At 52.4% G+C, this 15,510-nt stretch overlaps 1 protein-coding gene across 3 annotated transcripts; it reads left to right on the forward strand.

Moving 5' to 3' along the window:
• Positions 1-552: 552 nt before the first annotated feature.
• Positions 553-13,442, forward strand: MFSD2A (MFSD2 lysolipid transporter A, lysophospholipid). Of its 3 annotated transcripts, none has more exons than XM_014481170.2 (14): positions 553-801; positions 2,274-2,405; positions 3,937-4,061; positions 7,995-8,118; positions 8,228-8,306; positions 8,661-8,803; positions 9,256-9,346; positions 9,466-9,587; positions 9,794-9,877; positions 10,635-10,718; positions 10,813-10,925; positions 11,424-11,567; positions 11,658-11,834; positions 12,922-13,442. In XM_014481170.2, exons 1-14 carry the CDS (start codon positions 709-711, stop codon positions 12,983-12,985), a joined length of 1,575 nt encoding a protein of 524 aa, XP_014336656.2. In that variant the 5' UTR covers positions 553-708; the 3' UTR covers positions 12,986-13,442. The 3 variants fall into 3 exon arrangements, with proteins under 3 accessions (XP_014336656.2, XP_070221131.1, XP_070221139.1); XM_070365030.1 differs by having other exon boundaries at positions 2,277-2,405; XM_070365038.1 differs by having other exon boundaries at positions 553-795.
• The last annotated feature ends 2,068 nt before the right edge of the window (positions 13,443-15,510 follow it).

A 15,510-nucleotide genomic window follows, 5' to 3' on the forward strand; every position in this document is an offset into this window, starting at 1 on the left:
CGTTGCCTCTGCGTTGCCTGGTTACCTCAGCTTGTCTTTCTCCCCCATCAGGAGGACCGCAAAGATGCCTCTGTCCACAAGAAGAAATAGTCCATCTTGGGGAAAGAGAGAGAGGCGTCGGTTAGGAAAGTGCCAGCGCTACATACTCGACTTGATTCCAGAAGTTAAAAGGGGGCAGTGGGCTTTGGAGCCCCTACTTTTCCTGGACCTGCGGGTTCGAAGTCATGAGGTGTAGATCTCGCTCTGGGAGAACTCACTCTGGGGGTCCGTGGGCAGGTCACTTTTAGCCTTGGGCTTCAGTTTCCTCGTGCGTGTCAGGTGGGTCTCCAGGCCTTCCCCCGATGTTGCGCGGAGCACGCGCAGCCGGATACGGGTTCCGGACTAGAGAACGTGGCTGGATGGCACCAGCTAGCAGGCCGGGTGGTTTGGGCAGGCGGGAGGACCGGCGCGCTCCAGGATTGGCTGGAGGCGGGGTAGCAAAGCTCCAGGATTGGCCAGATCAGAGAGGGCTGGACGAACCTTTAAGAGGCGCGGGGGGCGTGCAGGGGAGAGAGTGCTTCGCCCAGCCGCCTGCCGGCTTAACTTGTGTGCGGCGACCGAAGTGGCGGCGGCGGCTACAACTACAACGCGAGCCCGGGCGGAGCGGAGGCCCGCGGAGCAGAGGAGCATCCCGGCTTCCCGGTCCCCGGGCGGCGTGGCCCGCGGGTCATGGCCAAAGGAGAGGGCGCCGAGAGCGGCTCCGCCGCGGGACTTCTGCCCACTGGCATCCTCCAAGCCGGTGAACGCCCGGTCCAGGTGAAGGTGAGGTCCCCGCAACCCCAGATGGAGGGTCTGGGATGGGGGGCCAGGATGAGATGGGGGCGTCGCGGGAATAGCCTGGTTCTGGGACACACTGGGCTAAGCCAGGGACAGAAGAACTCAGAGGCAGGAGAGAGCTCTGGGGGTGCCCTGGAGGCGGGGAGTGATGGAAAAGGTTTGTAGGCGCCAGGCCCCCCTTTTGCCCACCCCAGCTCTGGGCATTTCTGGAGAGCAGCCTTACAGGCAGCTCCACGTGGTGCCCGGCTCTGCCTAGCAGGTTTCCGTTCCTCTGTGATCAGCCGCTAAAGTTTGCTGCCTTAGACGGCAGGGAGACCCCAGAAATCTGGGAAACCCACCTTGGTCCTCCATCTCTCATCCGCCTACTCCCCACCCCCACATCCTACGCTAGCTTCTCAACTCTTCGGCGAGGGCGAGGGCGGATCAAGTTCATTCATAAAACAAGAGCTCTGCTCTTAAAGGAGCCGCATCCTGTAGGCTCTGTGTGAGTGTAGGTATCGGCCGCGAGTACACTTTGCGCTTTGCCTGTCTTGACTTTCGGCCCCATTCCCAGCTCTCTGGACGTAATGAAGGACCCAGTGACATCAGGCGGCCCCAGAGAGGGATCCCAGGCAATATATCTGCCTGGGAGGTGACTGCCTTTTCGTTTTAATTTTATTAACCGATCTTTGGAAGGAGCCTGGGTAAGCAATTAATGCTGCTGCAATGTATGAGTAATCTACTTTCCCTGGGCAACCTTAACCTCCCTAGTGCCCCACCCAGAGAGGGCCCAACCCAGCACCTAGAGGCTTTCCTACCCCCTATTCCCCAGTCCCCACAACAAGATCCCCTGGGCACTGGGGGAGGGGGACAGGGAGAGGTAGGGGAGGGCATCTCCTGGGTTTGCCTGAAGGTCTGGCTGCCTCCAGGGGCCAGGGAGGCTCTGGGACAGATGGAAGGAACAGCTGTGCCTACAGCCAACTGGGCTGGGCCCTTAAAGATCTCTAGAGCTCTCACCCAGTAGGCAGGTGGGTTCTACCCTCTGAACTATGGCGGGAGCCAGGCCTGGGCTTAGGCAGCTTTTGGCAGCAAGAGGATTTTCAGGTTGTGGCAGTTGGTGCCAGGTGGGGACAGGTTCACTGCTGGAGCATACTCCCCCTTCAACTTGGAAAGAAACATGATTGAGGCCTTGGGGAGGGGGGGAGTCATTAAGGGATGGGGCACTGATGATCTGGGGTTGGGGTGAGGTGGCTTAGGGGCTACTTCTTCAGTATGAATTCGCCTTTTCCAGATTTTTAAAAACAGAGAAGACCTCTCTTTTCTTGTGAGAAGTGAACTCTTCCCTGGGTGGTAACAGGGCAAGGCAGAATTATCCTTCCTGGCAGAGTTGGTTAGAGGGATGGTCTTGGCTCTGGAAAGTTCTACAATGGAGGCCAGTCTCGTCTCCAGGTCTCTTCATTCTTTCCTCTTCTTCCCAGAAGGAACCAAAGAAGAAAAAACAGTTGTCCATTTGCAACAAACTATGCTATGCAGTTGGGGGAGCCCCGTATCAGGTGACGGGATGTGCCCTGGGGTTCTTCCTGCAGATCTACCTGTTGGATGTAGCTCAGGTGAGTGAGCTGAACTCCCTAGGGCTCCTCCATCATCCCAAGGTGGGAGAGACTACGGACTCTAGGCTAGGGTTTTTCCCCTCAACTGGGAAATGGGACTAGGCACCCCTCCACTTCTGCCTCTCAGAGTCACAGTGGAGTAGAAATAAGGCTTTGGAGAGTATCCAGAAGGGGAGTCTCTCAGCCCCAGGAGTCTTAGCTGGCAAGGTCAGGCAACTCCTCCTTGCCTGGCAAAAGCAACAGAGCCTGGAGGGGTAGGCAATGGTGTGAGAGAATAAAGCCCGCTCTGACGTTCTTAGAAGAGACTGGCACACCATGTCCCCAGTTGGACGGCAGTCAGCTGGCTTGGCTCGGAGATTGGTGGATGTTGTCAGGCCTGTGGATGAGGTGCATCCCACCTTCACCTAAGGAGCAGAGGCATGCAAGTGGACAGAGGGGCCCTCACAGGGTACTTAGGGTGTCACAGGGCTCCTCGGCCAGCAGCCTGGCATCCTGAGAATTCACCTTGTCTGGTGCAAGAGTGGGAGGCCAAACTGCCAAGGCTCTCAGGGTGCACACACCGGCTGTCTTTTGCATGTAACTTCTGACTTTGCAAACAAGGCATCTTAGTGGTATCCGCTTACAGATGGGGAACCCTGAGCCCCAGATAGGACAAATGACTCCCTTTAAGTAGCTAGTTTCCAAGCAACTCCCATGCCCTGGGTCCTAAGTTGGGTGCAAATACGACTAACCCCCTGTCAAAATGTAAAAAGTTAGAAAAGTCAGACGAGGAAAGTCCTCTCCATCTTCTTGGAGTAATAGTAATAGTGATAGTAATAGCAGAGCCTTGAATAAAGAAGAGTCCAGAAAAATTGTCTATAAGCTGAGAAGTTCTGGAGGTAGAGGTATAACTTTAATGGGTAGTGATGGTAACAGCCTACTCTATTTAATCCTTTTTCCACATCCAAGATAGAGCTCGACCCTGTAAAATAGGGATCATACACCATTATACAGATGGGAAAACTGAGGGCCACTGTGGTGACCCAGAAAATGCTATCTCTGCTTTTATTTGGCTGCACTGGGTCTTAGTTACACTTAGTTGCAGCATGTGAGATCTTATTCCCCCTCCAAGAGTCAAACCTGGGCCCCCTGCATTGTGAGCATAGAGTCTTAGACACTAGACCACTAGGGAAGTCCCTCAAATGCTCGTTCTGGCATCAGGTGGTTAGGGGCTTGTGAGAGGGAGACAAGGAAATGCAATCTGGATTCAGTCTAATTGATGAGTTTTCAAAGGCAGTGGAGGGGAGGACAGAAGAGGGGGGACCTGGCAAAGTTTCTCAGGAGACACACAGTACCACTGCTATTGGGTGACTGTTATTATCATTATTAACAAGGCAAGTGATGATGCTTGAGGCCTGGGTAGGAGCAGTACAGGGTCCTAATGGCCTGGCTGAAGTGGGGAGGGACCCCCGCTTTTGCCCATCAGTGAGGGTTGAGGTTGCCCATCAGATGAAGGAAGAGGGAGTCATCTTTTTCCTGTTACTCATCCCAGGTGGATCCTTTCTCTGCTTCCATCATCCTATTCGTGGGCCGAGCTTGGGATGCCATCACAGACCCCCTGGTGGGCTTCTGCATTAGCAAATCTCCCTGGACCCGCCTGGGCCGCCTCATGCCCTGGTGAGTAGAAGATGCTCCTTCACGGTGGTAGAAGGCGGGGCCTCTGGTGTGTCTGCTACCCCATGGTTCTTCCCTCTGGTTTGTCAGACTGGGAGGTGAGAAGAAGGAATGATGGCAAAAGCCTCAGCAGGGCCTCAGCTGGACCAGTCATGGGCACTGGAACTCTTGCCAGTTCAGGCTGGTCTAGCTGTTAGACTGAGAAGATTCCCCTGTCTCAGGCCCCATTCCTCCCCAAGGTCCTTTCCCTTCCATGAAACTGGAATTCTAACCTCTCCACTCCATCACTTCCTATAGCGGTTGAAAGGTTACATTCTGGAGCCAGCCTGCCTCAGTTTTAATACCAACTTGACCACTTATAGCTGTACCACCTTGGGCAAGACAGTTTAACTCCTCAGCCTCAAGTTCCTTCATCTGCACAGTGGAGATAATAATTATATCTTCCTCACTGGGTTGTGGTGAAAATTAAATTTTGTAATATATAATGTACTTGGCTTCCCTGGTGGCTCAGACAGTAAAGACTCTGCCTGCAGTGCGGGAGATGTGGGTTCAATCCCTGGGTTGGGAAGAGCCTCTGGAGAAGGGAATGGCAACCCACTCCAGTATTCTTGCCTGGGGAATTCCATGGACAGAGGAACCTGGTGAGCTACAGTCCATGGGTTTGCAAAGAGTCGGACCTGACCGAGTGACTAATACACACACACAGCATATAACGTACTTAGAACAGTGCCTGACACATTAAGTAATATATAACTGGGCACCCCTGCAGAGTGGCTCCTGGAGGTGGGGTATGGGTGGATGATAAAACCGAGAATGGGAGTGCATAACCTCTGGCTTCTTGGGCCCTGAGAACGACCTTTTCCTTTGATACAAAGCCTACACTCCTCAGCTTCAGACTGTGAGGCAGGGTTGGGGGAGGTGGTGCCACAGATCAGACGGCAAAGGCAGGCACAAGGGACAGGCGAACAGGCCGGAGCTCTGGTTCCCTCCAGGACATCCTGCTTGGTGGTTGGGGGGGGAGGAGGACATACCCCTTTCATCTCTGGCCCATCCACGCTCAAGTGGGCGCCTTCCTGCCCCAGGGGCGCGCATACCTGGTCTCCGGCCTTCAAGGCCTTCAAAGCTCTTCCCACAGTCCCTGCCCCCCCACCCACAGCTTCCTTTCCCACGAGGCCCCCCTCCCTCCAAAACCCCGCCAGCCCCTGGCGAAGGCCCAGGTCGAGGCCTTTGATCCAGGCTTTGTGGCCAGGGGACAGGAGAGCCTGCCTTACCTGCGCAGGATGCTGGGGCTCCCAGGGAGCCGGCCCCTGAGACTGCCTCAGGGGCCCTGTACCCGCCTGTACCCGCAGTCCGTTGTACCCGCCTCCCTGGCAGCTGGTGGGGGGCGGGGCTCCGCTGCCACATCTCCTCATGAGGCACAGCCAATGGCAGGCAGCCACTCGGGCCAGCCTGAGGCAGCAGTAACCCGGGTTACTTTCAGTCACATTTGGTTCCTCAGCTTCCTCAGCGGCCGGCTGCTTGGACGGGAGTATTTTGGCGAGGGCTGCCAGAGCAGCCCTTGTTCTGGGAGGATTTGGGACAGGAGAGGAGGGGTGGGGTGGGGTGAGGCAGGGGGAGGGGAGGAAGCCCTCTCTGTGGGAGGTAGGATCCGAGGCCATCTTGCCTGCCTGGGCAGGTGTGGCAGCCCACTTGGTGAAGTAGCTGAGGGCCCTTAGGGCTGGTTTCTGATTTGATGCATGTCTCTGGACATGTCCTCAGCTGTCTGGGTGGGACCTCCTGGCAATATCTGCGTGGTCCCCCACCCCCATCTGAGTGCGTGCTGAAGGCTGCCATGTAATACACATGACCCAACTCTCCATCCATACCTGTCAGGACCTGGGAACCCTTCTCCTTCCAGTGTAAGAAGAGGCTGGGCCTTCCAGGGGTTCATGAGCCCTGGGACGCCCCTCTCCTCCTAGGCCTCAGATCAGCCCCTGCCCTCAGTCAGCATTTAGGTCTTCCTTTTCAGACCAGGAAGACTTTGACAAACGCTTTCCTGGAGTTCCCAAGGCCGCCAGTGAGGGGCAGGGTGTCAGCAGGGCCACGTGGCAGATGTGGCAGGGCTGGGCCTGAGGTCGGAGTCCCAGCCCAGGGCTTTGCAGCTCCTGAAGTCTCCTGCTGGGCTTTCCTGGTGTGATAATCACGGCGCTGTGTCCCAAGCGCTGGTCTACATTTTAATATTAACTACTTCAACCCAATGACGCAGAGCCCAAGTCCTTACAGTGGCCTGCAGAGCCCAGGCATCCCTTTTCCTCTCCAAGTCCATCTCCTAATTCCATCTCCCATACTCCAGCCCCCTGACCTCCTTGCTACTCCCCAGACCTGCTGGGGCACATTTCCGGCCTGAGCACCCTTGCCCTGCAAGCTCTGCAAGGCCAACTCCCGCTCATCTTGGCACAGAGGTCACCTTCTCAATGAGGGCAACTCAGGCCACTTGGCTATGGATTGTACCCCCATACTCTTAATCCTCTTCAGCCTGCTTTCTATTTTCCATAATACTTAATTACCATCTAATACGTTATGTAGCTTTTGTGCGTGTGTGTGATAAAATACACTATTTAAAATTTTTTTAATTTACCATTTTAGCCATTTGCGAGTGTACAATTCAGTGGCATTAAGTATGGTCACACTGTTGCACAACCATCTCCAGAACTTTTTTCAAACTGAAACTCTGTACCCATTAAACACTAACTCTTCATTCCTTCTTTCCCTCTAGCCCCTGGCAACCAACTGTCTTCTGTCTGTGAATCTGACCCATCTAAGTGGGATCATACCAGATTTGTCTTTCTGTGTCACTTCTAGGTTTATACTGTAGCATGTTTCAGAATTTCATCCCTTTTTAAGGCTGGATAGTACATATCTTATGTTTATTTTTTTTTGTTTGCCAACTAGCATGTGAATGTCATGAGGGCAGTGATTTGTCTGTTTTGTTTCCTGATCCATCCCAAGTCATTAGAATAGCACTCAGCTCAGAGTTAGCACTTGAATATTTCTTGAGTAAATGTTGAAGGTGAGGTAGGTGTTCTTACTACTCTCATTTTACAGATGAGAAAATGAGTCTCAGAGAAGGTAAATAACTTGCCCAAGACCAAGTTATTAATAGTTAGTAGTAGAGCCAGAACTGGATCCCTGAATTGTGGGCCCTTCTAACCATGGGTCTCCATGGCCTTGATTCTCAGCTGCCTTTTCTATTTTTTTAAGATTTTATTTATTTTATGTTTGACAGCACTGGGTCTTGGGTGCTGCACACAGGCTTTCTCCAGTTGCAGGGACCTCTCTCTAGCTGAAGTTCATGGGCTTCTCATGGTGGAAGGCTTCTCTTGTTGCGGAGCACAGGCTCAGTAGTGGGGCGTGGGTTCCGTTGCTCTGCGGCATGTGGGATCTTTCTGGACCATGGGATTCACATGTGGGGAGGCAGACCTTTGCCACCCCCAACCCTGCTTATAGTTATTTCACGGGGCCCAGTCCTCCCTTGTGGCCGCTCCAGAAGGAAATCTTCCCCTGGAATTAGCCTTCCTTCACCCCGTGTGTACACACAATGGTGAGAACCCCAGCACTGGGGCTGCTTCTTCTCCCCAAAGTCTCAGCCTCCATTCTCATCCCCCAGCCCATAGAAAGCCCCTGTGTCTAGAGCCTTAACCCCTGGGGAGAGGCAGTCAAGACTCAGAAGGGTCTGACCTCCTGCTCCATGCTCGGAATTGTAGGCCAGAACCCTGTCTCAGTCTGCCCTTCCAGGGTTGGCCATCAGTACCTTCCCAGAGACCCTGGGGTGGGTGGATCCAGAGGGAGGAATTTCCTTCCCACCAGGCACCCTGTGGGGCTGCTGAAGAGTCCAGGCCGGGCCCGAATCCTGGGGTTTTGGCATCCAGCTCCCACTCAGACTCTCCCCTTCCTCAGGATCACCTTCTCCACCCCCCTGGCCATCATCGCCTACTTCCTCATCTGGTTCGTGCCCGACTTCCACCAGGGCCAGACCCTGTGGTACTTGCTTTTCTACTGCCTCTTTGAAACGCTGGTCACGGTGAGTGTGGGCAGGGGGAAGGAAGTCCCTGGGGCCTCCGGGGTTGGTGCCCAAAGCCACATCTGTCTGTCCATCGTCTGACTGGCCGAGGGCCTCTCTTCCATGCCAGTGTTTCCACGTTCCCTACTCAGCTCTCACCATGTTCATCAGCACGGAGCAGAGTGAGCGTGATTCTGCCACTGCCTATCGTAAGTTTCCCCCGCCCACTGATCTCACCCACCAGGCACCCAGAGTCCCCCACTCCTTGACTCTCCTACCATGTTTCTTCCCTTTTGGGCTCAGCTCTCTGCTCTTGGGAGAAGGTGTGAAACCATACTAAAAAATAACTGATTGCTCTCTTGAGACCAGAGAGGTACAAGGACCAGGCAGAGGTCACACAGCAAGGCCACAAGTTTAAGCCAAGATGCCATCTATAACCATTCCATCCGGAGCTGTTTCCATCTCTTGGGGCTAGAGCTTCTGGGGCTTCTATCCATCTGACGTTCCTCCCTGGGGGCCCACAAGCCATGCGGCCCTTCCAAAGGACCTTTTTTTCTGCTCAGGGATGACCGTGGAGGTGTTAGGTACAGTGCTGGGCACAGCAATCCAGGGGCAGATCGTGGGCCAAGCAGATTCGCCTTGTATCCCGGATGCCAATGCTTCTACAGTCAATCGCACGCAGAGTTCCACCTCGATCAAAGAAACGGTGAGTTCTTGGCAGGGCAGGGATGGGGGAAGATGAGGAATGATGGGGTTTGCAGTTATCCTCAGAATAGTAATAATGGCTAGTGTTGGTAATTTGTTGGGCATTTGTTACATACAGTTTTAATATGTCCACTTTGCAGATAAGGAAACTGATGCACTGAAAGGCTAAATAATTTGTCCAATGTAATATAGCTAGTGAGTTGCAGAAACTAGGTTTCGGAAGATTTGAACTGTGGGCTTTCAGACTCCACATCCTGGCCTTTTTAGAGTTCATCTGGGCTTGTTCCAGCCTTGAGAAGCAGCAGTAGGCCCAAGCTAACTTTCTCATTTCACAGATGGAGACAGAGAGGCCCCCAGAGAAGGGACTGATCAAAGGTCATTGAGTAGAGCTGCTGGGAGCTGGGATGAAATCAGACTGACTGTGTCTCTATGTGATCTTTACCTGCTTTATAGCAAAATGCATACCTGCTGGCGGCAGGAGTCATTGCCTCCATCTATGTCATCTGTGCTGTCATCTTGATCCTGGGCGTGCGAGAACAGAGAGGTGAGGGGTCCCAGGGAGGGGTACAGGCCCCATCATGGGGCAGTTTTTGTCCCTCTGCCTGGGCCTCAGACTCTGGGGAGGGGCCTCTGCTCCTGCTCACTGTCCCCTCTGGCCCCCAGAATCCTACGAGACTCAGCAGACCAAGCAGATGCCCTTCTTTCGGGGCCTCCGGCTGGTCATGAGCCATGGGCCGTACATCAAGCTTATTGCCGGCTTCCTCTTCACCTCCTTGGCTTTCATGGTGAGTGGGGCTCTGATATGCTCAGCCTGATGGGGGAGTGCAATAGGGGATGGGATAGGCCTTAGAATGTGACAGGGCCTGAGGGACAGGTGGAATGGGGGTGGGGTGAGCAGAGGTCCCCCGAGCATGCAAAGAGTCTTCGAGGCTCAGCTCCATCAGCACCTGTTTCTTTGTCTTTCTTCCTGCTACACCGTCCTGGCCCCCAGCTGGTGGAAGGGAACTTTGCCTTGTTTTGTACCTACACCTTGGGCTTTCGGAACGAATTCCAGAATCTGCTCCTGGCAATCATGGTGCGTGTGGGGCCCCAAGGGTGGCTGAAGGGGCTTAGGCAGTGAGATGGTTCTTTGGATAGCCAGAGGATATTTCCCAGACTGGCCAAGATCGTGAGGGATGAGGGAGGCTTCTCAGAACATTTGGATCTGACCTACAGTGGCTTAGGTAGGACTATGAAAGAAAGAGTTTGGGTACATATATCAAATCTTTATTGGGACTCCCTGGTGGTCCAGTGGCTAAGACTCCACATTCCCAATGCAGGGGGTCTGGGTTCAGTCCTTGGCCAGGGAACTAGCTCCCACATGCCGCCACAGAATATCCTGTAACTAAGAGTTTGCATGCTGCAACTATGGGGAGGAAAAAAAAAAAAAAAGATCCTGCGTGCTGCAACTAAGACCTGGCACAGCCAAATAAATATTTTAAAAATATCTTTATATTGTACACCTTGAACTAGTAACTAGTACAATGTTCTTGTCAATTATATCTTAGTAACACTGGGGAAAAAAGAAAGCATTGGGGTTAGATGTTCAAGTAGAAAGCATAGCGAAAGCAAAGATGTGGAGGCCAGAACTTGGAGTTCTGTATTCAGAGGGCAGCAGATAAGATCAGGACTTTGTCCTAGCTCCTTGAAGAGCCATCAGCTGCCGTGGAGCAATCCAGGTGATGGCAGCTGGCTGCTCCTGGTCAGGGTTAACAGCACCTTTGGAGTCCTGGGAAGGGCAAGAGGGATTCCAGGGCTCTAACCCACTTCTTCACCCCTTTGCCCCTCCACAGTTCTCAGCCACAGTCACCATCCCCATCTGGCAGTGGTTCCTAACCCGGTTTGGCAAAAAGACAGCTGTGTACATTGGAATCTCGGTGAGTGGGGCTGAAAGGGTAGGGCCTGGGCTGGCCTGGGGGTTACTGCTGGGAGCCCCCCAGCTGACTCATCTTCCTACACCCACTCTCCTAGTCAGCAGTGCCATTTCTCATCTTGGTGGCCCTCATGGAGAGTAATCTGATTGTCACATACGTGGTGGCTGTGGCAGCTGGCATCAGCGTTGCAGCTGCCTTCTTACTACCATGGTAAGTATATATATATATATATATATATATATATATATGGTATGTTCCCCAGCCTCCCAGCTGGGGTATATATATTGGTATATATATATTGGTATGTTCCCCAGCCTCCCAGCTCCCCAGTTCTGAAACTCCTTAGGGAGAATCTGTGGGAACTTCTCTTTCTGCTGGTCCAGGTTGGGAGTGGGGCAGGTCCTCCCAGTACAATTGTACAGATTGTGAACTGCTTGAGCACACCTAGTCAGGATGGGAAATGGGGGTTCAAACCCTGTACTTTACTTGCCCAGCTGAGCAGCTACATGTGGGGCTACTTCATCTCAGAGGAAGAGGCCTTCTTTTTTGATTCACATGAAGTTGCCATCTCATCACTGAACTGTGTGTGTGTACTATAGAACTGCCAGCTCCCAGAGGAGCGCTCTTATTGACCTGGACCACACGGGCTAGTGGAGGCCTGGGGTTGCTAGGTGGGAGGGTGCTCATGGCCGCCACCCCTGTGTGCAGGTCCATGCTGCCCGACGTCATTGATGACTTCCACTTGAAGCAGCCCCACATCCACGGGACCGAGCCCATCTTCTTCTCCTTCTACGTCTTCTTCACCAAGTTTGCCTCTGGAGTCTCTCTGGGCATCTCCACCCTCAGTCTGGAGTGAGTGGGGTGGGGGTCTGGGTAATGCTGGGCAGGGGCAGGCCCCAGGTGCCCCCTCCTCACCACTCCCCTAACCACTGGGCCCCACAGCTTCACCGGGTACCAGACCCGTGGCTGCTCCCAGCCGGCACGTGTCAAGTTCACGCTGAAGATGCTGGTGACCATGGCTCCCATAGTCCTCATCCTCATAGGCCTGCTGCTCTTCAAGCTGTACCCCATTGATGAGGAGAAGCGGCGGCAGAACAAGAAGGCCCTGCAGGCTCTGAGGTGAGTGGGCAAGGGATGGTTGGTGGACAAAAGAGCATCATCCAGTCTAAGCCCTTGAAAAGCACCTCCTGGAGCTGCCAAGCTCGGATCTGCCTCCCACACATCTTCCCCTCCACCGCTTCTCCTCTGCCCTTCCCCTCTGCCAGTTCATCACAATGGCAGTTGATGTATCTTTTCTTCTTTTTGACTATTTTATTTTTAAAAAATATTTATTTGGCTGCATCGAGTTGCAGCACACAGAATCTTTGTTGCAGCATGCAGGCTGCTCTAGTTACGGCATGGGACCTCTGTAGTTGCAGTATGCGGGCTTAGGTGCCCCTCAGTATGTGGGATCTTAGTTCCTCAACCAGGAATCGAATCGATGAGTCTCCAGATGCCAGGAAGGGAGCTAAAGACTACATCCCCTTGCATTGGAGGGTGGATTCTTAACCACTGGACCACTGGGAAAGTCTCCTAGTTAATGTTTCTTGAGCCCTTTGCTGTCTGCTTATGCTGAGTTGGTTTTACGTTTATTCATTCATCAAGTACGTATATGGGAAGCCTGTGTGCCAGGCCTTGGTCTAGTGAATGATACAAACAAAAATCCCTGTCACCTAAGGCGGTTTACATTTTAGAGAGTGTACTCCTGATCTCCTGTGGTCATCTTAACAGCCTTGGGCATCAGAGATTCCTGTGATTCTCACTCTGCAGATGAAGAAAGTGAGGCTTAATCAGAAGTGTGACAAGTGATAAGGGGCAGACCTGGGGTTTGAGCCCCTGTATTCTAACTCCAGAGCCCATACTCTTCATGGCTCTCCTGGCATGCAGGACCTCAGTGTGAAGACCAGAGAGCAGGGTGGAGTGAGTTATGCCAGCTCATCAACCCGCCCAGGCCAGGATGTAGTACTGGAACTTGGGGTGCCTTGAGGACAGCAGGAACAGTGAACAAACCTCAGCAGTTTCTGGGCTGAGAGTGGGAGTGAACAAGCACTGTCCTGTGATTTAGACTAACCTGGCAGTCAGCTAAGCCTGCAGAGCCAAGATCCCTCGGGGAACAAGCAGGTGAGTAAGGATGCTTCCTCCAACCTGTCTCCTCTGGTTCTTGCAGGGAAGAGGCCAGCAGCTCAGGCTGCTCTGACACAGACTCTACAGAACTGGCCAGCATCCTCTAGTACCTACTGGATGGCCCGAAGCCACTATATACAGGGCCTGGGTCACCAGGCTACACGAGGAATCGAGGCCCGCTTGCCTGCTCCCTGCATAGCTGGTCTCCAGATGCCAGGAAGGGAGCTAAAGACTTCATCGTAGGCTGCTCCCTGAATAGCTGGTCTCCAGATGCCAGGAAGGGAGCTAAAGACTTCATAGTAAGTGACCCAGGACACCTCCTGTGCCTATCATGGGGCGGGCATCAGCCGCCGGCCTCCCTGTGACCACCCTAGGGGCCAAGCCCAGGGACTGCTACTGTGAATATGCCAAGGACTGATTGGGCCTAGCCTGGAACACTAATGTAGAAACGTTGTATACAGAGACTAATTAATAACTTAATGACCATGTATATAGCAGTGTGTATGTATGTATATGTCTGTAAGCTATTAATGTTATTAATTTTCATAAAAGCTGGAAAACTGAGCTGCCTGTTTCTGCCTTTGTTCTCAGCAACTCACTGAGCCCTTCTGTTCCAGGATGCAGAGAGTAAGAGGGAGCCAGAATGTGTGTGGGGGTGTAACAACAGCATTGGCTAACGTTTACTAAATACCTGTCTGTACCAGGCCCAGTTGTGGAAGTTTTCCTCTCACCTTGATGGTGTTCTCACTTAATCCTGGGAACCATTTTGCTGGGTCAGGACTGTCCTCATTTTATTTTATTAGTATTTTTAAATTTTTTGGCTATGTGGCATGTGGGGTCTTAGTTCCCCAACCAGGGTTAGAATCCATGCCCTCTGCAGTGGGAGCACAGTCTTAATTACTGGACCACCAGGGAAGTCCCCTGTCCCCATTTTACAGGTGAGGAAACTGAGCCCCACTACTGAGAGAAACTTGGCTAAACTCACACAGCCAATAGAGATCTAACTGGGATAACATCCCAGGTGTGTGAGACTCCAGTATCTTAACCACAACCCACTGTACCCTGAGTCTGAGAACAGCCAGTTTGCTCTGCTCAGGCCTGTGCGCTCTGCTTCCCGCCCTGTGCGTGCCTGAGCACGCGGGGCTGGCTGTGCAGGGGCGGATTCTGTGATTAGGACCCTGGGGGCCCGAGAGACCTGTGATTCTCTATCACTGATGACAGTGTTGGAAGGCCAGTCTATGTGTTGCTTGAGGGGAAGGATCTCACCACTGGTATCGGGGAGGAGGGCAGTGGGAAACACCTAGTTTGTAGCATTTGCCTATTTCTAGAGTGTAAATGTTCCCACTGTAGCCAATTTCAAGTTACCAGCGGTTATTCTATCCTGAAAATTTAGTAATTGGCCCTCGCAAGCTGGTAGGAGCTTGTCTTAGCAAGTCATCGCGTGTAACACACTCAGGCCAAGCTCCCCCCGCCAAGAAAAAAAATCAAGAAAACAGCACTTGCAAGATTAGAGGCTATCAGTCTAGCCCTTTATTTTATTGTTATTATTCATTTTTTTAAATTTCATTTTCTTTTTTCATTTAGCCCTTTATTTTATGTAGATGGATAAATGAAGCCCAGAGAAGAGACATGGTTAAACTGTTTAGGCTTGGTTTTTACTTTGGGTTTGGGGCTCCATTTTTTTTTTTTTTTGAATTGGAGCTCCATTTACTGGATGAAGCTCTACACAACCACTTCTACAGGCACTGTTACACATGCCTAATAAATACAAATTTCATTAGTCCTCATAACTTCCCCACTTTACAGATCAGGAAACTGAGGTGCAGAAAAACTAGTAAGTGGAGAATCTGATACTTGAACCCAGGCTATCTCACTATAGATGAAGTCACTCAGTTGTATCCGACTGTTTAAGACCCCATGAACTATAGCCAACTAGGCTCCGTCCACAGGATTTTCCAGGCAAGAGTACTGGAGTGGGTCGCCATTTCCTTCTCCAGAGGATCTTCCCGACCCAGGGATCGAACCCTGGTCTCCTGCATTGTAGGCAGACGCTTTACTATCTGAGCCATTAGGGAAGTCATCTCACTATAGGGCCTGTGTTCTTGAACCACTGCTTTAGGCTGTTATGTGAACCAATAGTTTTGCCACCACCAAGCCAGGTCCCACTGCTGCCTTTGGAGCTGCCCTCAGAGTTAGAGGCTGCTCTGGTCCAATCTCTACAGCTGGAGCATTCTAGGACTCTCAGCTTCCCTGGTGGCTCAGAGGTTAAAGCGTCTGCCTGTAATGTGGGAGACCGGGGTTCGATCCCTGGGTTGGGAAGATCCCCTGGAGAAGGAAATGGCAACCCACTCCAGTATTCTTGCCTGGACAATCCCATGGACGGAGGAACCTAGTGTGCTACAGTCCACAGGGTTGCAAAGAGTCAGACACGACTGAGCTACTTCACTTCACTTCACTAACACCTCCCTTCTCCCTCCACTCTAATCAATAAGCACCAAATCCCATCTTTAAAACAGAAATTCCCTAAACCACCCAAGTTTGCTTCTTTCCCCCTCCCTGCAATAGCTTCCCAGGTTTTATCTTCTCTCACCTGGATGATTATACCTGTGTCTTCACTGGCTTCTGATCTCCT

Source organism: Bos mutus, chromosome 3 (genome assembly GCF_027580195.1).
Source record: "Bos mutus isolate GX-2022 chromosome 3, NWIPB_WYAK_1.1, whole genome shotgun sequence".
In the NCBI taxonomy this organism is placed as follows: Eukaryota; Metazoa; Chordata; class Mammalia; order Artiodactyla; family Bovidae; genus Bos; species Bos mutus.

What these genes read in the sequence shown, in the direction of transcription:
- MFSD2A (XM_014481170.2), top strand. Translation starts at nt 709, where the DNA reads ATGGCCAAAGGAGAGGGCGCCGAGAGCGGCTCCGCCGCGGGACTTCTG. An exon ending in AACGCCCGGTCCAGGTGAAG is followed by an intron (nt 802 to 2,273) that starts GTGAGGTCCCCG and finishes TCTTCTTCCCAG; the next exon opens with AAGGAACCAAAGAAGAAAAA. An exon ending in GGGCGTGCGAGAACAGAGAG is followed by an intron (nt 9,347 to 9,465) that starts GTGAGGGGTCCC and finishes TCTGGCCCCCAG; the next exon opens with AATCCTACGAGACTCAGCAG.